The 20,819-nt window shown below is 63.8% G+C and overlaps 4 protein-coding genes and 1 non-coding gene across 9 annotated transcripts in view; 2 read left to right on the forward strand and 3 right to left on the reverse strand.

The window, feature by feature from the left end:
- Window positions 1-245: 245 nt before the first annotated feature.
- On the forward strand, window positions 246-3,050 carry WFIKKN1 (WAP, follistatin/kazal, immunoglobulin, kunitz and netrin domain containing 1). The gene is made up of 3 exons (XM_072878327.1): window positions 246-307; window positions 400-670; window positions 1,554-3,050. The coding sequence occupies exons 1-3, from the start codon at window positions 246-248 to the stop codon at window positions 3,042-3,044; spliced, it is 1,824 nt and encodes a 607-aa protein (XP_072734428.1). The 3' UTR covers window positions 3,045-3,050.
- Window positions 3,051-3,466: 416 nt separating this feature from the next.
- Window positions 3,467-7,002, reverse strand: METTL26 (methyltransferase like 26). The gene is made up of 6 exons (XM_072878094.1): window positions 6,759-7,002; window positions 5,079-5,241; window positions 4,879-4,938; window positions 4,366-4,433; window positions 4,045-4,123; window positions 3,467-3,966 (listed from the first exon to the last, which is right to left on the reverse strand). The coding sequence occupies exons 1-6, from the start codon at window positions 6,965-6,967 to the stop codon at window positions 3,919-3,921; spliced, it is 627 nt and encodes a 208-aa protein (XP_072734195.1). The 5' UTR covers window positions 6,968-7,002; the 3' UTR covers window positions 3,467-3,918.
- Window positions 7,003-7,094: 92 nt separating this feature from the next.
- TRNAG-CCC (transfer RNA glycine (anticodon CCC)) lies at window positions 7,095-7,165 on the reverse strand. Its single transcript has one exon. It is a non-coding gene; the product is annotated as a tRNA-Gly (tRNA).
- Window positions 7,166-9,058: 1,893 nt separating this feature from the next.
- On the forward strand, window positions 9,059-13,706 carry MCRIP2 (MAPK regulated corepressor interacting protein 2). 2 transcript variants are annotated; one of them, XM_072877578.1, is made up of 5 exons: window positions 9,059-9,206; window positions 9,312-9,393; window positions 11,293-11,420; window positions 11,665-11,766; window positions 12,435-13,706. In XM_072877578.1, the coding sequence occupies exons 1-5, from the start codon at window positions 9,155-9,157 to the stop codon at window positions 12,503-12,505; spliced, it is 435 nt and encodes a 144-aa protein (XP_072733679.1). In that variant the 5' UTR covers window positions 9,059-9,154; the 3' UTR covers window positions 12,506-13,706. The 2 variants fall into 2 exon arrangements, with proteins under 2 accessions (XP_072733679.1, XP_072733681.1); XM_072877580.1 differs by lacking the exon at window positions 11,665-11,766.
- Window positions 13,707-16,231: 2,525 nt separating this feature from the next.
- ABCA3 (ATP binding cassette subfamily A member 3) overlaps window positions 16,232-20,819 on the reverse strand; it is a 29,877-nt gene continuing 25,289 nt past the window's right edge. For all 4 annotated transcript variants that reach the window (XM_072877576.1, XM_072877574.1, XM_072877577.1 and 1 more), the window contains 8 exons: window positions 20,504-20,676; window positions 20,074-20,208; window positions 19,744-19,938; window positions 18,616-18,803; window positions 18,340-18,510; window positions 17,895-18,082; window positions 17,714-17,787; window positions 16,232-16,440 (listed from right to left, as the gene is read on the reverse strand). In XM_072877576.1, the coding sequence (XP_072733677.1) occupies window positions 16,309-16,440; window positions 17,714-17,787; window positions 17,895-18,082; window positions 18,340-18,510; window positions 18,616-18,803; window positions 19,744-19,938; window positions 20,074-20,208; window positions 20,504-20,676 (1,256 nt within the window). In that variant the 3' untranslated portion in view covers window positions 16,232-16,308. The remainder of the gene's footprint in view (window positions 16,441-17,713; window positions 17,788-17,894; window positions 18,083-18,339; window positions 18,511-18,615; window positions 18,804-19,743; window positions 19,939-20,073; window positions 20,209-20,503; window positions 20,677-20,819) is intronic.

Below are 20,819 nucleotides of genomic sequence, written 5' to 3' on the forward strand. Positions count from 1 at the left end.
GCCGATCGCTGGGCTCGCCGGGGTTAGAGGCTGAGGTCAGAGCCTTTCCCATTCCAAACACCCAGAAACATCAGTGGGAAGGGAGGGGATTCAGATTACAACCTTCCCATCCTCCCCTTCCACCCCACTCGCCCCGCTCGCTGTGCCGGCGGGGAGCCGGGACGGCCTGAGCCCCTCTCGCCGGGGGATGCCGCTGCCACAGTGTCCCCGGCGCCCCGAGAGCTGAGCGACGGCGACGGCGATGGATGGCGGTGGCGGGAAGCATCGCCGGTGGTCCGGCAGGCGCTGGGCGTGCTGAAGGGCAGAGGTTTGGTCCTCTCCTCCTCCTCCTCCTCTTTGTGCCCCCGCCCGCCCGCCTTCTCCCTCATCCCCTCCATCCTGAATGTGATTTACCCCGAGCCCTCATCGACGAGCCAGGCCGGCGGCACGGGGTGGCCAGATGCCTCCTCGCGGGAATTTCAGCCGCCCAGGCCGGGGCTGGCGAGCGGGTGGGCGGCAGCGAGCCCCCGGGGGCACCGCGCTCCTCCTGCCTTTGCTGGCGGCGGCGGCGGCGGGGCTGAGCCTTCAGCCGGGCAGGGTGCGCAACCCGGGGGTCTGCCCCAACCAGCTGAACCCCAACCTGTGGGTGGACGCGCAGAGCACCTGCGAGCGGGAGTGCCAGGCTGACCAGGTGAGCGGGGGCTGCGGGGCCGGGGGTGCGCGGGGCCAGGGATCGGAGGGACATCCCCAGGTCCCCCGAGGGAGACGCTTTGGGGTGCAGGTCCCGTGCCCGGTTCCGTTGTTTCAGTGCGACGCGCTCAGCCTGGCTGCAGCTTCGCCCCCCTGAGCCCCTGCTGTCCGCAGGCACAAGGGCTGTCCTGGGCCACTCCCTGGCCCCCAGCAGGCAAAGAAACTGCTTGTAGCCCCCATGTCCCACGCCGGGCCATGCCCCGTGGCCAGGACACCCGCTTTGTGCACCCCCAGGATGCTCCCACCCAGCCAAGGGGCTGGGACGAGGGGAACGGGTGTGCTGGGACAGGGACCCCCATCAGGCAGTGGACAGCCTCCCCTGGCCCCCCGCCCGTGACTTGTCCCTGAGGTCAGGAGCCCACCCACGGACCAGGCTGCGCGTCCCAGAGGGCCCTGGCCCTGGGCTCCCCAGCAGCAGGCAGGGGCACCAGCACCTCCGCCCCGGTTAGAGCTGCCTGGACGCAGGGGGAGTGACTCCTTGGCAATTCGTCTGTGTGACGAGTTCTGCCTCTCCTCAGCCAGCTAAAGCTGAGAGGGGGGAGACGCTGTCTGCTGGGGGAGAAGGGGCCATCGCCACTGCAGTGCACCCCTAACCCTGCTGGGGGTGGGTCTGCGGGGGCTGAGGGTGGGCTGGGGCCAGCGCAGCCGTTCTGGGGTGGGCTGGCTCTCGCCCAGAGCCCAGCGATGCTGGGGTGCACAGGGCTGCGTGGTGGACACCTGCCCACCTGGAAGCCCCATGGGGGGTGGGAGCAGCACCCACAGCCACGGCACGGCAGTGACCTCCACCTCCCAACCCCCAATCTCCTCTCCCTCCCGCCGGCCAGGACTGCGAAGGCTTCGAGAAATGCTGCACCAACGTGTGCGGGCTGCGGAGCTGTGTGGCCGCCCGCTTCGCCGACGGCAGCCTGCCGGCGCTGGCGCTGGCGCCGGCGGCCTCGTGCGAGAGCTTCGTGTGCGCTCAGCAGGGCTCCGACTGTGACATCTGGGACGGGCAGCCTGTCTGCAAGTGCAAGGACCGCTGTGAGAAGGAGCCCAACTTCACCTGCGCCTCCGACGGTCTCACCTACTACAACAAGTGCTACATGGATGCCGAGGCGTGCCTGCGAGGCACCCGCCTCACCACCGTCCCCTGCAAGCACATCTTCACCTGGCCCGACACCAGCCCCGTGCCGCAGGAGACAACGGCACGCCCCACGCCGGGAGCTGGCCCCGAGGTGCCGGTGCCCCCCGCCCTCTACAGCAACCCCTTCCACCAGTCGGTGCGTGCCGGCGGCACCGTCAGCTTCCGCTGCGACGTCAGCGGGCGCCCGCGGCCAGACATCACCTGGGAGAAGCAGAGCGAGCGGGAGGAGAACTTCATCATGCGGCCGGACCAGATGTACGGCAACGTGGTGGTCACCAACATCGGCCAGCTGGTCATCTACAACGCCCGCCACGAGGACGCTGGCATCTACACCTGCACGGCCAGGAACGCTGCCGGGCTGCTCCGCGCCGACTTCCCGCTGTCGGTGGTCAGGCGGGAGCCAGGGGGGACCCCGCGGGCCAGCAGCCCCCAGCCCTTCCCCAGCGCTGAGTGCCTGAAGGAGCCAGACCGGCGGCGGTGCGAGGCCCTGGAGGTGCGCTGGCACTTCGACGCCAAGCAGGGCTCCTGCCTCACCTTCCGCTACGGGGGCTGCGGGGCCAACAGGAACCATTTCGAGACCTACGAGGAGTGCCGGGCTGCCTGCTTGGGCAGCGCCCGCCCCACCTGCCTGCTGCCCATGGTGCAGGGTCCCTGCCAGAACTGGGAACCCCGCTGGGCGTACAACCACCTGCTGAAGCAGTGCCACTCCTTCGTCTACGGCGGCTGCGAGGGCAACACCAACAACTTCGAGAGCAAGGAGACCTGCGAGGACGTCTGCCCCTTCCCCAAGAGCCTGCAGTGCAAGGCTTGCCGCCTGAAGAGCAAGATGGTGCTGAGCCTCTGCCGCAGCGACTTCGCCATTGTGGGCCGGCTGATGGAGATCGTGGAGGACCAGGACTCCGGCATCGCCCGCTTTGCCCTCGAGGATGTCCTCAAGGATGAGAAGATGGGCCTCAAGTTCTTCAACATCAAGTACCTGGAGGTGACCTTGACTGACATGGACTGGAGCTGCCCCTGCCCCAACATGACGGCGGAGGACGGGCCGCTCATCATCATGGGCGAGGTGCACGACGGCATGGCCACGCTGGACCCTAGCAGCTACGTTCGGGCAGCTAACGACAAGCGGGTGAAGAAGATCTACGAGCTGATGGAGAAGAAAACCTGCGACCTCCTGAACCGCTTCCAGGACTAGGAGAGAGCTGGGACGTGCCGACATGGGGGGCTGTGGACATACCATGGGGAGCTGCGGCCTGGGGAGGGCCCCACACCAGTGCTTGTATCTAGGGATTACCACCGTCGTGTAGTTCTCCCCCACCCCCATGCTGAGCCCCAGCCCAGCTCCCACCTCCCCTGTAATTTATCTGCCGCATGCCCCCGCTGTGTACCCTCCCAGCCCGGCCAGCAGCAATAAAGACTGGGTTGGGTTGCAGAGGGGTGGGAGATCTCCCCCCCCAAAAAAAAAAACCTTCCCACCGCACCAAAGCCTCCGGGCCGAGTGTAGCACCCCCAGGAGCTCCCAGTGCAGGATCTGACCCCCATCGGCGCTGCAGGGGCAGGATTGGGGATGCTCCCCCCGCAAATCAGCGCTGAAAGCATCGGGGAGCTGCTGGGGGCAGGGGGGCAAAGCCCCGGAGTTTATTGGTGGAAGGGATGGGGTCCCTGGGGTGGGGAAGGGGGGACAGGTCCCCCTGCCATTGGCACGGTGTCCTCTGGGGAAACCAGCACTGAGCAAGAGGTCTCCCCCACGCCCAGGGGTGCTGTGCCCCCCCCCCCCCCCCATGCCTATGCCCCCGGGGCAGCTGCGGCAGCTTCTCTGGGCCAGGCTGGGGCACGCCGTTGCAAAGGGAGCCCCAAAGGGGCTGGGGGAGAGAGACCCCCCCCAGCCCATCAGCCAAGCTCAGGCTGGGGCAAGTGGGACACCATTCCATCGCTGCTGTCCCCAGCCCCAGCTGGCACCGACGTGGGGACGGTGTCACCCCTCGAGGAGGCATCAATGCGGGGGGGCAGCCGTGCCGTGAAGGTGTGGGGAGATGCCAGGGGACGCCAGGAGGTGCCGTCGGGGCGGGTTACTGCTTGCGGAAGATGAGACTCTTGTTGTTGGCCGGCATGTCCACCTGGAAGCACAGACCTGGGGGTCAGGGGAGTCCCCACCGGTGCGGGGACTGTCCCCCTCCGCAGACCCCAGCACCTACCATCCTCTCCAGGTACAGCCCGTTGGCCTCAGCCAGCTGCCGCAGCAGCGCCGTGTCCCGAAGGCCCCAGGCGGGATTGCTGCCGGGGAGGGAGGCGTGGGTCAGACAGACGGACTTCTCGCACCCATGCTCTCCGAAGTGTCCCATCTCCCAGGGGTGCCCCCAGGTGGGGGGGGCTCCCCCCGGCCACCACTTTAGGTCTTGTGTTGAAGGAGGACTCCGGGAGGGAGCTCCCTGTGGCTGCAGGCAGCACAGGCAGGACAGGCAGCACGGGCCGGACGAGCCACCAGCAGCCCTGGGCCCCCCAGCTCCCCCTCCTACCTCTGCCTCAGGCTGCGGTCAAAGTCCACGTTGCTCTGGGGGCTGATCTGGCCATCCACGGCGTAGGGCTGCCGGGACATGAAGCCGAAGCTGCAGGCGCGAGCCATCGTGTGTGTCCCCGAGCCCCCGCCAGCCCATGGCTTGGTGTCCCCACCACGCACAGAGCCAAGCAAGAAGGGACACGGCCCTCGAGAGGGACCACGGGTCCTGTCACCCGCTGTGGGTGCCATCACCTGCCACGGGCCCCCCGGACCCTGCCCCGGATGGGGCGAAGGACAGGGTTCCTCCCATCCTGGGGGTGAGCGGCCAAAGCAGCCCCATCCAGGGCCCAGCACATACCCCAAAAGGCTGAGACCACCCCCCAAAGCCGAGCCCCCTGCTTTCCCCAGCCCCCCCCCACAAGCCATGCCCGGAGCTGCCCTCCCATCTGCTCCCCCCAGCATCCCCAGGGACACCCCACACCCACTGGGATGCTCCTGCACCGAGACGGGTGGTCGGCGGAGCAGCACCCACCCCGTAGGTGAAGAGCACGCCTCCGGGCTTCAGCAGCACCCCAGCACCCTTGAACAGGCCCTGGGGAAAGAGAGAGGTGGGGACCAGGTCAGGGGGCTGGGGACACCCCCCCAGGAGCCCCCTCCTTGGCCCTGGGACCCCCGAACCAGGGGACAGGGACCTGGCGAGGGCCGGCGTGGCTCCAGCCCCGCCCCGCTCACCTCGGTGCACCGCAGCTCCGCAATGTGCATCATGTTGATGCTGACGAGGAGGTCGAGGGTGGCGGGTTGGGTGCCCCCCCACGTCTCCCAGCCCTGCGAGACGTCCAGCAGGATGGGCGGCAGCATGTTGGGCACCCGCATGGCCTCCGCGTAGGCAGCGATGCTGCGGGCACCAAAGCCCACGTCAACCCCAGCCAGGGCATCGCCTGCCCCCCCCCCCGCATCCCCCCACTGGCACCCACTGCAGGCAGCCCCGAAACCTGCCTGCCCTGGCTGCTGGCAGCATCTCCCAAGTGGAGTCTCTGATGTCTAATAATAAGGTTGTGCTTGCAACACAGCTGGGGGGTCTCTGCGCAGGGTGAGGGGTCTGATATCACCGAGCTTTGCAGCAGGCCAAAGGGTGACAGGGAGAACTGCCAGCAGCCGGAGAACTGGCAGCACATGGACCGAGAGACCCCAGCGCCTAAAAAAAATCCCAGTTCACCGTTGCCTCTCACCAGGGCAGCCGGAGCACACTGCCTTCCCAGCTGCCTGCATGCGTGCTGCCTGCACCCGCGTGCCCAGGCTGCCTGCACGCTGCCTGCACCCACACGCCCATGCTGCCTGCAGCACTGCCAGCACCCACGTGCTCAGGCTGCCTGCACGCCGCCCCGCACCCACGCGCCTGGGCTGCCCGCAGCGCTGCCTGCACCCCTGCGCCCGGGCTGCCTGCACGCCGCCAGTACCGCTGCACCAGTACCGGGTGATTTTGATGTGATTTATACCCTTTTCGGCACATTTACCAGCCAGGTCTCAGTTCCTGAAGCATCGGAGCAGGGAACCGCAGCCTCCCGGCCCCAGCCTGGGGATTATTTTTAACCAGGGCAGCGCGTGGTGGGTGTTGCTGCCGGAGACGTGATGGGTGGGAAGGATGCCGGCTGCACCCCCCTGGACAGGCGCCAATTTTGGCACCTCCCCGCCAGGTGTTTTTTTTTTTGCGGGGAAATTCCTCCCCACGCTGCAGAGCCGAGGTTTATTTTTGTTTTCTGAATGGAAACCGAGCCCTTCCAGCCTGGCGCTGCAATGCCTGGAATGGGCATTTGGCCACGGCCAGACCCGCGTGCACCAACGCAGAGCAAATAAACACAGCCCGACATGGCTCACCGGGGCGGCACGACGCCGGGGGCGGGGTGCGAGCCACACTGCGCAGGTGGGAGCCACTGCCGGCATTCTGGTGAGCTGGGCATTGGGCCTGGCACCACCGCGGAGCATTGTGGCCGTGCATGGGTACCGGGAGGGCGACCGCCGCTCAGCAACGCGTGGTTGGGTGCTTCGCAGGCAGGAATCGCTCCGTAGCGGGGTGGGCTGGTGGGGAGTTGAATATTGGGGCTTTTCTGGGAAAAATAAAGTACTGAGCTGGGGCGCCTGGGCTGTTTGGGAGTTGGATACTGGGGCTTTCCTGGAAAAAAATAAAGCGTCGACTCGGGGGGCCTGGGTCATCTGAGAGCTGAATATTGAGGCTTTCCTGGTTAAAAAGAGGCATCGAGCTGGGGAGCCCGGGCTGCCTGAGAGTTGGTTTGGGCTCTTTCCTGGAATAAAACACAGCACCGAGGTGGGGAGCCCGAGCCCTCCGGGCCCGGCCCGTCGGGGGGAAGGGCCGAGGCTGTGCTCCCCGGGGACCCACCCCTGCGCCCCGCTCACCTGCGCAGCGCCCGGGGGTCGATGTCGGAGGGCTGCCAGCGGGTCTGCGGCAGCGCCCGGGAGAAGTGCGCGGCGTGCAGCCCCGCGCCCGCCCCCACCTCCAGCACCCGCAGGACGCCGGCTCCCGCGTGGGCGCCGGGCCCCACGTACTCCCGCAGCACCGCCAGGATCGGGTCCTTGTTGCGCTCCGCCGCCGCCGGCGCTTGCATGGCTGGGCTGGAGCGGGCGGTGGCCGCGGTGCGGGGACTACAAGTCCCAGCCGCCCCCACGGGGACCGCCCCCACGCGCCGCGGGTGGAGCCTCCCACGGGGGTGCGGGGGAAAAAAAAAGGCGCTGTGCGCCGCCCGGGAATCGAACCCGGGTCGCAAGAATGGGAATCTTGCATGATACCACTACACCAGCGGCGCCTCTGGGCGCGCTGCCGCCCCGCCGGCACTCAGCCTGCCCACGCGTGACCGCGGGGCGGAGCGGAGCCCCGGGGGTGGTGCGAGGCGGTGGGTGCCGCTGCTCTCCCGCCACGCATGGGCCTTTCCCACCCTCGTCCCACCACCCCTAACAGCACCAGCTTAATGCTCCGCGTGGACACCCCAGCAAAAAGGGGGTGCGTGGGTCGCCCCGGCTGCGGGGAGCCGGAGGGGGGCAGCGGGGTCACCCCGTGGCATGAATCCTCGGCACACGGGGCTCACGGCGAAACCCCCGCCAGCCCCCTCCCCTTCTGCAACGACCCCCGCTAAGGACGGGGCCTGGAAGGCCCAGCCGGAGCCCGGGGACCTGGGGCTTGCGAGCACGGAAAGGCTGGGGGCTGCGCCCGTGCGCCCACGGGTGCCCTATAAACCAGGTGGGGAGACTGAGGCCCAACCCCCTGGGTGACAGGGCAGGTGACGAGCCGGTGGTGGGGTCCCCCCGGGTCACAGTCGTATTTAAGCACGGCAACGAGGGCCGTATCCTGTAGGGCTGGGGGAGTCACGTGGGGGCCAACAGCTCCTGGGTGCCCCCCTGGGAGGTGCCCACGGGTGCCCGGCACCCTGCAGGATCAGGCCCTGCTTTGCAGGATGCTCTTTCGGGGGGGCCGGGCACCCTCCCCCATCCCCTCCCGCCCCGGCGGGGCTGTGCCACCGCGGCCACGGGGCTGGCAGGGTGGAAGGGCCACGGTCAGCCTCGTGGGTGGCTTTGCTGCTCCGGGAGCATCCCCGAAGACCCCGGTGGGTTGGCCACACGGCCTGTCCCCAGAACCCTGGGTGCCACCCAGCCACGGGCTGGGTGCTGTGGGGTGGCCGGGGACTGGCTCAGGGTCACGTCCCAGCGCTGCGCCCCCCACCACGTGGGGAGGCCTCAGCACGCCTTCCCCGCTCAAAGGTCACCGCCATGGCCGGGGCGCAGCCGCCCGCCCCGGCTTCCCGTGCTGCGGGGTGGCCCGTGGCTCCCTGGCGTCCTGGGGTCTGCGGCTCGGGGCTCACCGGGCTCGTCACGGCACTGTCCCCACGGTGGTGGCACCTCAGTCCCTGCCTCTGCATCCCCTCGCTGTCCCTGGCCTGGCTCCTATGTGTCCCAGGAGTGACTCTGACATGTCCCCTGCGTGTCCCTTGGCTCCTGAATGTCCCCGTGCATGTCCCCTCTGTGTTCCCCGCAACTCCTGTGTCCCCTGCATGCCTGTGCCGTCTTGTGTCCCATGCGTCTCCTGTGCCCTCTCTCCTACTTCACCCCTGTGTGTCCCCAGGTCCCTTGTGTGCACCCTATGTGTCCCATGCATGTCCCCACAACCCATGCGTGCCCCGCATGTGCCCTGCATGTGTCCCATGTCCCCCCCCCCCGTGTGCCCCCGTGTCCCCTGTGTGTTTCCTGTGTTCCCTCCACATCTCACGGCTGCCCCCTATGTGTCCCACGTGTGTCCCACGTGCCCCCCCACGTCTCCCATGCGTTGCCCCTGTGTCCCGTGCGTGTCCCCTGTGTGTCCCCGCATCCCATGTGTGCCCCCTATGCGTCCCGCGTGTGTCCCCATGTGCCCCCCGTCTCCCATGCGTTGCCCCTGTGTCCCGTGCGTGCCCCCGTGTGTCCCCACATCCCATGTGTGCCCCCTATGCGCCCCGCGTGCGGTGCCCCCTGTGTGTCCCGCGCGCCCCCCACACCCCAACGTCTCCCCCCACGCGCGCCCCCCGCCTGTCCCTCACACCCTCTGTGGGTGCCCCGCTCCCCGCGCCCCCGCCGCGGCCGCCCCGCCCGCGCCCCGCGCTCCGCTGCCCCCACGCCCGTCCCGCGCGGGCCCTTTAAGGGCGGGGGCGTGGCGCGGCGCCCGGCCCGGCCCGGCCCGGCCCGTTAAAGGCCCGGCGAGGGGCGCGCGCTGCACTCGGGCGGGGGCGGCGGGGCCGGTGCGGGGCCGGGCCGGGCCGCACCGCAGGATGTACACGCTGACGCGCGGCCCCAGCAAGCTGGCCACGCAGCGCCGCACAGGTACCGGGGACCCCGGGGAGGGGAGGCGCGGGGGGTGGGCGCGGGCACCGGCCCCGGCCCGCCCCGCTCCCCCGGGCCGCTCTGACGCCCCGCCGCCGCCCGCAGGTCCGACGCAGCAGGCGGTGGAGAGCAGCAAGCTGGGCGAGCTGCGGGGCCGGCTCCAGCCCGGCGCCTGGCCCCCCGCCAGGTGAGCCCCGCGGCGGCGGCGGCGGCGGCCGCCGTGACCTTGAGGAAAGGTTACCGGGGCGGCCGGGCCGCGCCGCCGGGGGAGGGGCCGCGGGGGGTGGGCCGGGGGCCGGCGCTCGCTGCCGCGTGCCGGGCCGTGCGGGGGGCTGCAGCGCTGCCTGCCCCCGCCCGCTTCCCACGGAGACCGCACGCTGGCGGCGCGGGCCGCCCCGCGGGGGGGGGACCGGAGTTGGTGCCCGCCCCCCCCCCCCCAGCCGGCGGGCGGTTCGGGCAGGGGCTGTTTCCAAAAAGCACGGGGGAACGGGATTTGGGGCCGGTGGAGCGGGCGAAGGGCAGGCGGCGGCGGGCGGCTGCCCCGCCCCGGGGAGGCAAGGCGGGGGGCGTCCCGCTGCCTGGGGTGCTGCCTGCGCGCCGGAGCCCGGGAGAGGCAGCGGCCAGGCCGGGCCGGGGTTGTGCAACCCGCCCCCCCCCCCTCCGCAAGCCCCGCGGGAGGCACCGGTTGCCCAAAGCCGCTGGCTGAGCCAGTGCCGGTGAGCAGCCGCACCGCGCTGGGGACCGGGCTGTAACCGCCTGGGCCCGGGCTGGCGGGTCCCGGCTGCTGCCCTGGGCTCTGGAGGCCGTGGTGGCCCGCGGGAGGCGCGGAGGCTGTCCTGTGTCGCCGAAGGGAGGGAGGCGGGGAGCAGCTTTTGGGGGAAACTCCCAGCTTCTAGCAGAAATAACTGGAGCTGCTGGGCAGGCGCTGGAGGGGGCTTAAGCGGCCGGAGGGCTGACGGCTTCCTCTCCTACGGAGATGCTTTCTCAGCTGGAGAGCTGGGGCCAAGCCCCAGCCTGGCAGAGCAGGCAGCTCCGCGCTGTGGGGCCCGTACGGCTCTGCCCGTTTCCTCCAGCTTCAAGAAATGGATGAGAAAAGGCTCCCCTCCAGCTCCCCTCCTTCCCGAGATCTTTCCCTAATGAACCGGTGCGGCTGCTACCACGCTTCGGGCAGGTCGGCTGGGCGCGCTCCTGGCCGCTGCCCTGCCTGCAGCGGGCAGGGATGCCTGCCCGGTGCCCCCAGCCGTGTGTGGTTTGGGGTGCGTTACCCTGCCCCGGGCGCTGCCTGCAGAACCGGCAGGGGAGGCGTGGGCAGGGGCTGCGGGTTCTCGCTCTCGCCTGCCCTGCAAACTGTAACCTGCCTGCGCTCCCAGGGCCCCTTAGACTTTGTCCCATGAGAAATGTGGCCGTTGCAGACGTGTCCTACCCCAAAGCTGGGCAGAAAAGCCAAAGTACTAAAGTTTTGCATGGAATGTGCCCACAAGTCTCATCCCAAACCTTTCCTTTTGATCTGCCCGGTTTTGCTGTTCCCAGGCTGGGGCTGGTTTACGTGCCCTGCTCTCGGGAGGGGATCCCAGCTCTGCGGAAGCCTGACCTGCCTCCAGTGGGCAGAGGGTTTCTTCCCAGGCCTGGGGCACATCGGGGATGTGCTGGGGGCCAGGGCTGCTCCAGCAAACCGGGGTGCTTGGTCTGCGGAGAGCAGCACGACAACACATCCCCCTGCCCAGTGTCTAACTGGATTTCGTTTCCATTTTCCTGATATTTCAGCAGTTTTGGTAGCAGATTCTTTATTTTAGGGACTGCACTTGGTGCTGGGGCTGGAGGATGGGTGGGAGACGGGCAGTGCGTGCTTCTCCCTGCGGAGCTCCCCTCTCCCAGGGGGCTGGGTCCCTTTTGGTCTCTTCCCTCGGGGACAGGGCTGAGCAGGGCGGGCTGGCTGCAACCGTGCCCCTGGTCTTGCCGGGGCTGTGGGCAACCGTGCATGCTGTGGGGCAACCTGGGCCTTTCGAACAACCCCTGTCCTTGCTCCAAACTGTGATGGGAAGAGCTGCCTGTCCCCCCTCACCTCTCCCCCGGCTTCCCTTGACAGCCCAGCCCAGAAACTCATCTTCAACAGAGTGAACGGCAAGCGGCCGCAGGTGCTGCTGCAGCAGGTCTCGGCCCCTGAGGAGTGCTACACGCTGGCCCACGAGGAGAATGTCCGCTTTGTCTATGAAGGTGAGGGCAGAGGGTCCCTGGGGGCAGGCACCCGCTTGCTGTCGCATCCTGGGGTGGGGGCTGGAGGATGTGGGGTGTGTCCCCATCATGCTGGGGACCTTGGTGGCAGGGATGGGATCCCCAGCCTGGGCAGCTGCCCTTCCTTGCGCCAGCTCCTACTCCTCTCCTGCAGCCCCCCCCCGGGCTGGGAAATCCCCATCCCCAAACCATCCACTGCCTGTTTTCCCCCTGCCCCCCCGCCCAGCCTGGCAGCAGGTAGAGCAGCAGCTGGATGGCAGCCGGAGCGGGGAGAGTGCCTGCGGCCCGGTGCAGTACGTAGAGAAAACCCCCAACCCTGCACTGAAAAGTAAGTGGGAAGCAGGCGTGGCACTCGGGGGTGCATCGGGCTCGTGGGTGCAATGAGCTGGTGTGGGCTCAGCTGGGCACCTGAGCAGGGCTGCAATGGGAGGAGGAGGACGATCCCAGTGCTGGATGTGCCAGAGGGGCTGGGCTGGGTCTGTCCTGCCGGTGCTGAGGCCACTCGGGGGGGTGCTGGGGGGCAGCTGGCCCCTGGCACTGCGGTGGGGGTGTCCCACTGTGCCCTGTTGGAGGAGCCCAAGCAAGCAGGACCCCTGGTTGATCACTCTTCTGGAGATCATGCCTTCTCCAGCCACCGAGGTGGGGTCAACATTGTGCTGGAGAGGAGCTCCCCCCTGGTCCTGCCGTGGGGACCTGCCTTGCCGGGGGCCGAGCAGGGCCAAGCTGGAGTGCAGCAGGGATGGGGACAACATGCTTGTCTGATGGCAGCTGGAGTAAGGGCTGTGAACACAGCCTGGGGTCTCCTGCAGTGGCTGAGAAGTCCCCAAGAAGACAAGGTCCCTGTAAACCCAGCCTGGCCTTCTGGGGACAGGGCACAGGGGTGGGGGAAATTTTGGGGTGTCATTCTTTCCAGTGGCAAATGGTACGGCTGGGGGGGAGCAGCCAGAACTCCAGCTGCTCTTCTATGCTCTCCTCTCTCCCTCCCCTCTCTTTCAGACTTTGTTCCCATTGACCTGGAGGAGTGGTGGGCACAGCAATTTCTGGCCAAAATCGAAAACTGCTCATAAAAGGGAAGAAAGGTTTGGGTTTGTTTTTTTTTTTAAGAGAAACAAAGCTGAGAGCATCTGGTCAGAACCCAGAATTGGTGGCATTTTAGAACCACGTTTTTAAAAGATGACCGAAATCAAGTGACCCACGCTGCCAGCCCAGCGAGGCCAGCACGACTGGACCACAGCCATGCCCGGCCGTGTGCCCCCTCCCTGCGCCTGGTGTGGAGGAGCAGCGTGTGGCCCCAGCCAGGATTCCTTAAGTGCCAGTTCTCGGACCGCTGCAGCTCCTGCAGCCTCCAGCTCCCAGGGACACTGCAGTGCTGTGCTGGGGATGAGGGAGCGGATCCCCCCTGCGGCCGTAGCCAGGGGGAGGACAGCGGGGTGCTGTAGCAGGACCGCCAGACAATAAAGCGCTGAAACTGCCAGTGGAGAGGCGCTTGCAGGATGGGAAGGATGTGTTTGCAGGAGGTGGTGAAGCAGCTGGGGTGCAGCATCGTGCCCTGGGCTGGTGTGGAGCAGGGCATTGCTGTGGAGGGGGGATGCTTGTGGCTGAGTCCTGGCTGAGGGGGTACCGTACTGCTCTGGAGGCAGAGGGCTTGGAGCATCTCCCTGTCTTCCTTGGAGCTGCATCCTTGCCCCAGTGCTGCCTCATCTCCCTGGGCTCAGCCAGGGGCTGGTGCTGCCTTGGGTTTATGTTTGGGATTGGGGGGGAGACCCAGGGGCAGGGGGCTGAGCACCCTGGCTGTGGTTCAGAGCCAGGCTGCAGTATGTAGGTGGGTAAAGCTGCAGGAATGAGGGTGCCAGGGCCAGCCCCCTCCCCTGCCATGGAGGCCCTTGACATTGCTCTGACAAAAGCCATTTTGAGCCCCAAGCTCAAGGTCTCCCCCTTGCCCATGGCTGTTGGGGTGCAGTGGGGGGCTAAGAGAGGGTGGTTGTGGCTGCCTGCAGTGGAAGGGATGGGGACCCCCACTTCTGCTACCAGAGGCACCTGGCACACAGATCCCTCAGACCGTGGGCTTTTCCAGGCTGAACTGAGCCCTTCCAAGTCAGGTTTTGGAGGACCCCCCCCCCTCCCCCCATGTCCTCCCCCCAAGGCCAGCAGGAGGCCAGCACAACCTGAGCAGCCCAAGCCCACCAGGGCTGGAGCTGCTCTCTGACTCCAAAGGAGGCCAGGAAACACCCACTGGAAAAAAATCTTTATTATTCCTATGATGGGAGTAACAACCACACTGCAGCCAGAGGGGAGCAGCAGCTGCCTGGGCCCCATGCCGCTTCTCCCCCTGCGGCCTGGGAGGCCAGAGCGTTGCCAACAGCAGCCGTGACCCTGCCAGCACAAAGCCCGGCTGGCCCTGAGCAGCAGTGCCTGGCTGGTGAGCAGTCCTGGTCCTGCCTCCTGCCCCCGGGCTGGTGGGACTCGGCACTGCGGCTGTAACTGAAGTAAGAGTGAGCAGCACCATGTACAGCCGGCAGCTCCTGCCTCAGCGAGGGGAGGGTTGTTACAGCACTGTGTGACAGAGAAAGGCTGTTTCATTAAGACTTTCTTCGTTTAGGCCAGGATCGCTCCAGCGGTGGGGGGCTGGTGCCATCGACGGCTCTACCACCGGCTCTGCCATGGTGTTCCTGGGCGCTGCAGGGGTTACGCTGCCTCCGTGCCACCTGCCCCAGGACCAAGCCTTGCAAGGGGGTCACCGGTACCCCAACAGGACACGTGCTGGGAGGGCATCCCAGCTGTCCTGCCTGTGGTACCTGGCATAAGCTCACGCTGTAATTTGGCATCTAGCCCTCCTACAACCCCCACTTTCCCACTGCTCCCTATCCCAGGCAAAGCCCTGGAGGCTCTGCTGCATCCTGCCATATCTCCCCTTCCAAAAAAACCCCAGTTACTGGGAGTCCCAGCACTTTCCTGGTGGCTCCAGACATCCTCCCCTTGTCTTGCACAGGCGCTGCCCCCAGGAAGGTCACTGGTGCTGGGGTTTTCCCTCTGCGTGGAGCCCCCGGCAGCGGCAGGCTCTGCCGCCTGCAGGGATGCTCCCATGGAGCAAACCCTCCATGCCAGCAGCTCTGAAGGGCTCCGAGGTGTTCCAGGGATGCCATTCTTCACCTGCTAGCTGCTTACTAATAAAAACACACATCGTTAAGATCCAGGGAAATTCTTAGTAACATGATGCACCATCATTTTGAACAACAACATTAGGCAAAGGGAAAAAAATGGAACAGGAAAGAATGAGTCAGTCACAGGAACAAAACAAAAACCCAGCCCAAAAATATAACCCAACCCCTGACAATGCAATCACTAGAAGGGAATCCGCACCCCTCGCCATAAATATTAATTCATTTTATATGTGCAATTGTGTGTATTACTATAGTGCAAATAGCTCTGCATTGATCATGGAGCAGCCAGCCCGAAGGGGACTGCCCCCAGGTGACACAGGAACTAGTTAAAGACAGACAAGAATCAACACGGATTTAAAACAAACAAACAAAAAAAAGCAACCCAACCACTGGGAAATGCCAAAAAAGAAATCCCAGTTGCTGCCTCCATCTCAGTGCAGGCAGGGCTGGGCAGTGCTGGTGCCTAATGCACTGTGCCCAGCAGCATCCCCCATGGCTGGGCAAGGGCAGGACAGTGCCTTTGCTCCCTGCCTGCTGCCGGAGAAGCCCAGCGTGGTGCGGAGGGGATGGGGACGAGGAGGGGGACGTGGGACGGGTGTGCTCTGGTCGGAGCTGTGTGGGGTGTAAGGGAAGAGCACAGCAGGACACGGGCACAGCGAGAGCATCGCTGGCCTTCAAAACCGGTCCTGTGGCTGCATACCACGCTGCAGGGCGGTGCTGCTGGTTAAACCTTTTCATGGACGCGATAGTGAGCCCAGCAGCGTCCCCAGGCACCCTGCAACGCCTCTCAGCCATCCCACTGAGCCCAGCAGCGTCCCCAAGCACCCTGCGACACCTCTCGCCCATCGCTGCCTTCAGCCCGAGCTCTGGCTCTGCAGCCGTACCCATCACATGCTGTAGCAAGGGCCCAAGCTCTGGGCACTTCTCCATTAACACATCCTCCCTCCTGCCCAGCACCACCACCCAGCACCGCACAGCTCGGGCTGGTGCCAGCTCCTCGGGACAGGCTTGCCTCCACCCATGGGCAAGCAGGGAGGAGGGGACAGCGTCTTCTAAGAGGTTACAGGAGACAGAGCTTCCCCCGTGCCACGCAGGGGACAGACGGGAGGCTTGCCTTGTCCCCTCCAGCTAGACACAAAGTGCTTCTAAGGGCAACCACAGTGCATCCTAATTAACCCAGCGAACAGTTTGGATCTAAGCTATTTGACAGCCTCCTGTTAAACCATGAGCAAACCAGCTAACGATACACGTCAACATGCGGGCGAAGACCACGAAGCAGTGTCCTGATGGGTGCGAGCGTTGGGCAGGGAAGAGGGGCACGGGGGGAGCGCGGTGCCGTTCGGGGACAGCATCCCGCTCCTCCTCTGCCAGCCCAATCCCCAACACCCATCTCAGCTTCCCCCTGCTTTTTGGGCTTTCTTTTCTTGCTGTATAGATGGGAATGAAGGCTGGAGAGTGGAAGTGTCACATGCACACACACACTCACACGGAGACCCGCACCGGCGCTGCGGCGGCACACGATGCACACGCACCACTTGTGTTCCCAACGGCAGAAGGTACGACACCATCCTCTCCCCCCTCCCCGGTGAAAAGTTTCTTACATTTATACATTATTTAAGACACGCTGATATATAAATTACTGTCTCTATATATACTATGTATAGGCAGCAGGGCAGTCCATGACGAAGGGCACCAGTGGGGGCTTCTGCTCATTTCCCTCTGTCCTCTGTGTAGTGCTGGAAGCGAGTGAAGCTCATGAAGACTTGCTCCAGGGATATCTGGCTCACCGAGTAGTCTTCCAAGCGATACTTCTCTTTGGCTTTCTCCAAGGCCCCGAAGACCTGCAAGGGACAGCACGGCAGTTATTGCAGGGTACCTCGGCTGCGGGAGAACTGAGGTTGCGACTGAGAAAGCAGAGGAAGCTTTCTCCTCCAGGGAGAGCTGCGGGAAGTGAAACCTGCCCTGGCAGGAGGGCGGTGGGAAGCCAGGAGATGGATTATTTAGCAGAGTACCTGACCCCATTAAAAAATATATGTTGTGTGTGTATGTATTGTACATATATATATATGATACATACATACATATATAGAGATATGGTTTTTAATATATATCCCTGGGCTGGGATCCCAGCCCAAGGTTTCTGCTCAATACATTATATATATAAAAAATATATATAATACATAAAAAACTATATAGTATACTATATATACTATACATAACTATCTGTACAGTATACAGATATACTATATACAGTTTTTACATCATCTGTATACTATGTACTCTCTATATAGTAGATATACTCTATACTATATACTGTATACACTATACTATACACTCTATATAGAGCATACAGAGCATATAGAGTATATAGTATACAGACATATATAACTATCTATGTATACTGTATACAGACAGTTATGTACTCTCTCTCTCTCTGTTTTTTTACATATATCCTTGGGCTGGGATCCGACAAGGTCTGTGGGTTGGTAACGGCAGTGCCCGTAGCCCCGGGTGGGAGAGCCCGGGTGCGGCAGCACCAGAAGCTGGGTGCAAGGCGCTTCCTTGGGCCAAGGGGCAGCAGGAGGGAGCAGAGCGGTGCTGCTGGGTCACGCTGTGTCCACCAGTGCCACGCTCCCAGCAGGGAGATGCGGGGTGGGAAGGACGCAACTACTAAACACACCCCTTCCAGCATCCTCCGGAGCCTTCATGAAATATTTTGAGATGTACAAACAAAGGCAAAACCAGCTCTCGCTCCCCAGGGAGACCCTGCTTTCCCTCGGGAGGGCTGCAGTCAGGGGCAGCCAGTTCGGGGGGGTGGGACGGAACGGTCCCGGCTCAGCACGCACAGTGTGTCCCGGGTGCTCGCACAATGACCATGCATGCAGGTGACCTGTTTGGGCCAGGAGGTGGGAAAGGGTCAGGGAGGAAACCACTTTTTAATTAGCTTGTTTTTTATAAATCACCTGGATTTTGGATAGAGAGTGGCTCTGGAAGAAACGGAAGATAAGCTGAGCGTGAAAGCAAAGCATCAAGAGCATGCGAAGGGCCAGGAATAGGGCTGCCCCTCCAGCCTCCTCCTGCGAAGGGGTGGGATGTGCTCCAGCACCCCCTTACCTGTGCCCAGCTGAGGTTCTTGTTGGTCAAGTGATAATGTACCATGCCCTGGTGCTCGTGTTTCAGGACGCTGCCTGGGAGAGACAAGCAAGGAGAGGCTCTGAGTTAGGAAACTCACTGAAGCTCACGAGCAGCATCCTGCCCTCCCCTGGAGGGCAACCGCTCCAGCAGCTCACGGTACCTGGGAAAGTCTTCTCCACAAAAGCCTTGAAGGCCTGCAGCTCACCCTCCTCCTCACTCCGCGTTTTGGCCAGCAAGGTGTAGCCGCTGCCAAACTTGCTTTTCAGGTGCTGGGGGCTGCCCAGGCATTTGAACTGCCCGTTCACCATGATGGCCAGCCGCGTGCACAGGGCCTCACACTCCTCCATGCTGCAGGACAGAAAAGCACTTGTTCAGCAGGGCAGGAGCACTGAGACAGAACAGCAGAAGCTTCTGGGAAGGGGCTGGAGGAGGATTCTCTCCTCTCCAGGCTTTCGGAGGAAGGAGATTTGGGTAAAGCCAGCTGCTGCTGCCTGCAGGAGTGCCCACCCACCAGGCTCTGGAGGTGGGTCCCATCGCCTGGACCCCACCACCCTCCTGGCCGCTCCCTGATCTCTTGGGCCAAGCCCTGCCCAGACAAGTGTCACCTGTGGGAGGTGAAGATGATGGATTTGCCACACTCCCGCGTCCGCGTCACTGCGTCCCAGAGCAAACGTCGGGCCACGGGGTCCATGCCAGTGGAAGGCTCATCCAGGAAGATCACGGGGGGACCACCGATAAGGGCAATGCCAGCGCTCAGCTTCCGCTTGTTACCACCGCTGCAGAAGGAGACAGGAATGGGGACAGAGACCCGATATGAGCACAGGGAGAGCCCCATAAGACGAGGAGCAGAGGGCATGGGGTGTCTCCATGTCTCCTCTCACCTGTAGGTCCTCACGAGCTTGTCAGCGTGGGGCTCCAGGAGCAGCCCTCTCAGCATGTTCTCCACGCAGCTCCCGATGTACCGCTCGGGGATGCCCCGCAGCCGGGCGTACATGCTCAGGGTCTCGCGGCCTGTCATGTGGTCCAGGAGGGCATCGAACTGCGGGCAGTAGCCGATCCGCTGCTGGACCTTGGGGCAAGAGGAACCCAATGGGGATTAGCTCACAGGCAGGTCTCTGCAAGGTGTCCAAGCCAGAAGGTGTCTTGGCACCCACAGGGCTTTGCTGCACCTCTGCAAGGTTTTTGCTCAAAGCGAGGGGGACTGAGCTGCAGCTCCGAAACCGCAGGTGAAACAAGAGGGAAATTCCCCCGTCGCTGGAGCAGCCGGTCTGGCAGGGATGGACACACGCAGCGCGCCTCGGGACAGCAACTGCGTGGTCTCACGCTGCATTTCCCAAGCTGGTTCCTCATTGTGAGGGGCCATTTCAGGTGGCCCAGGCTCTCAGGAGAAGGAAAGCACTGGAGGGTCTGTACCTTCCCCATATCCTGGTCTCCTGTGGGGACAAGAGCCCAACAGAAGGCAGAATCCCAGGGGAGGAAGCAAGCAGGGCCATGCTTTCAGGGCAGACCCTCCCCATGTTCTCCTTGCCTGATGTTGCCTGGGGTTGACAGTGGTAGAGGTACCCAGGGATTGAACTGAAAGCCTGACCCCTGCTCACCTCTTGCTTTTCCAAAGGGAGTGAGCAGTTCCCAGCAAGGAGGCCTCTTGCAGGGGTCTGGAAAGGTTTGACCCGCTTGTTTTAGAGAGACCGTCATCCGACTGTGATCACTAACTCACATGTTTCACATTTCCAACTACGGAGCTAAACCCTTTGATGAAGGGTTTGCCACCCTCGCAAGGTTTGGCTTCCATTTGTTTCACATCTGTCATCCCAACAGAGAGGGGACTGCTTCCATGTGGCCAGATAACGGAGAGCTGGGATGGACAAGGACGCAACGTCCCTGGGATATTACCTCCACCCCTGGCAACTGCAGCCGTGTCCTCCTCAGAGCCACTTGCAAGGTGGCCCAGCCCAGGCAGAGGCAGGACTGTTTGTAATGCCACCCTCCGCCCCTGCAGCCCTTGGTACCTTCTTGATGTTGGCCAGAATGCTGTGGCCATCCACAAAGGCGTCCCCTGACGTGATGCTCTCGTCACCAGTCAGCATCTTGAAGGTGGTGGTTTTGCCCGCTCCATTGAAGCCAAGAAGGCCAAAGCATTCCCCTTTGCTGACCGCTAAGGAGATCCTGTCCACCGCCAGCAGGGACTCCCGGCTGTCGTAGACCTGGTGGAGACCAACACACCAGCCATGCCAGTCACCGCCTGATGGCACAGCAAGGCAAGCGGTGGCTTTACCAGCCCCGTGAGACCACGGCTCAGCTTGCAGCAGGATGCTCAGGAAGGGCCACTCTCTCCTCACCTTGGTGAGCTCCTTGATGACCAGAGGGCTGCTGAGAGATGACAGCAGTTCCGGTGGGGACTCCAAAACCTTCTTCCTCTCATCTGCCACATCCCGGTCCTCTGGCAGCACAGACACCCTGTTCAGCAGTGCCACCTAAACACGGGGGAGAAAAAACACTCTTTGCCACCTGGCTGCTGTGGGACAAATGGGCTCCTCCAGTGCTCCCAACCCGGGCAGGATCCATCCCTTCGATCAGCCACCTCTGGGTATGCCTCACTCCCTTTGCCAACCCATACACTCAACAGGATCAGTCCCTCCAAGCAACCTGCTCCAGGGATGCTCCCTGGGAAGATGATTTAGGTGAAGAGGGCCTGTCTCCAGCTTGCAGGGACTCCCAGGCTTGGTTTGGAGGGCACCTTACTGCTTCCTCCCACGCGCTTCAGCTCACCCATTTCCGCCGCCTGCAGATGCCACAGACCAAAGTTCTCAGTCTCCAGAGAAGGTTTGTCTCAATGAGGAAAAGGACGAAGAGGAAGGAGAAACCCTGGATGGTCAAGGAGGTCAAGTATCTTCCGATCCCAGGTGTCTCCCAGGAAAAGTAGTTCATCTGATAACTGATATCTGAGCAGGGATGGAACAAAATCAAGACTTGGAACAATCCGCACTCTGGGGAGAGGCAGATAAGCTCCAGAGAAAGCTGTGAGCCCAAAGCTTTGCCAGGTTCGTCTCCATCCCAGCCCACACTGGCTTCCTGCCCACAGCTC

The sequence above is a fragment of the Ciconia boyciana genome, chromosome 13 (assembly GCF_034638445.1).
Source record: "Ciconia boyciana chromosome 13, ASM3463844v1, whole genome shotgun sequence".
Lineage (NCBI taxonomy): Eukaryota > Metazoa > Chordata > Aves > Ciconiiformes > Ciconiidae > Ciconia > Ciconia boyciana.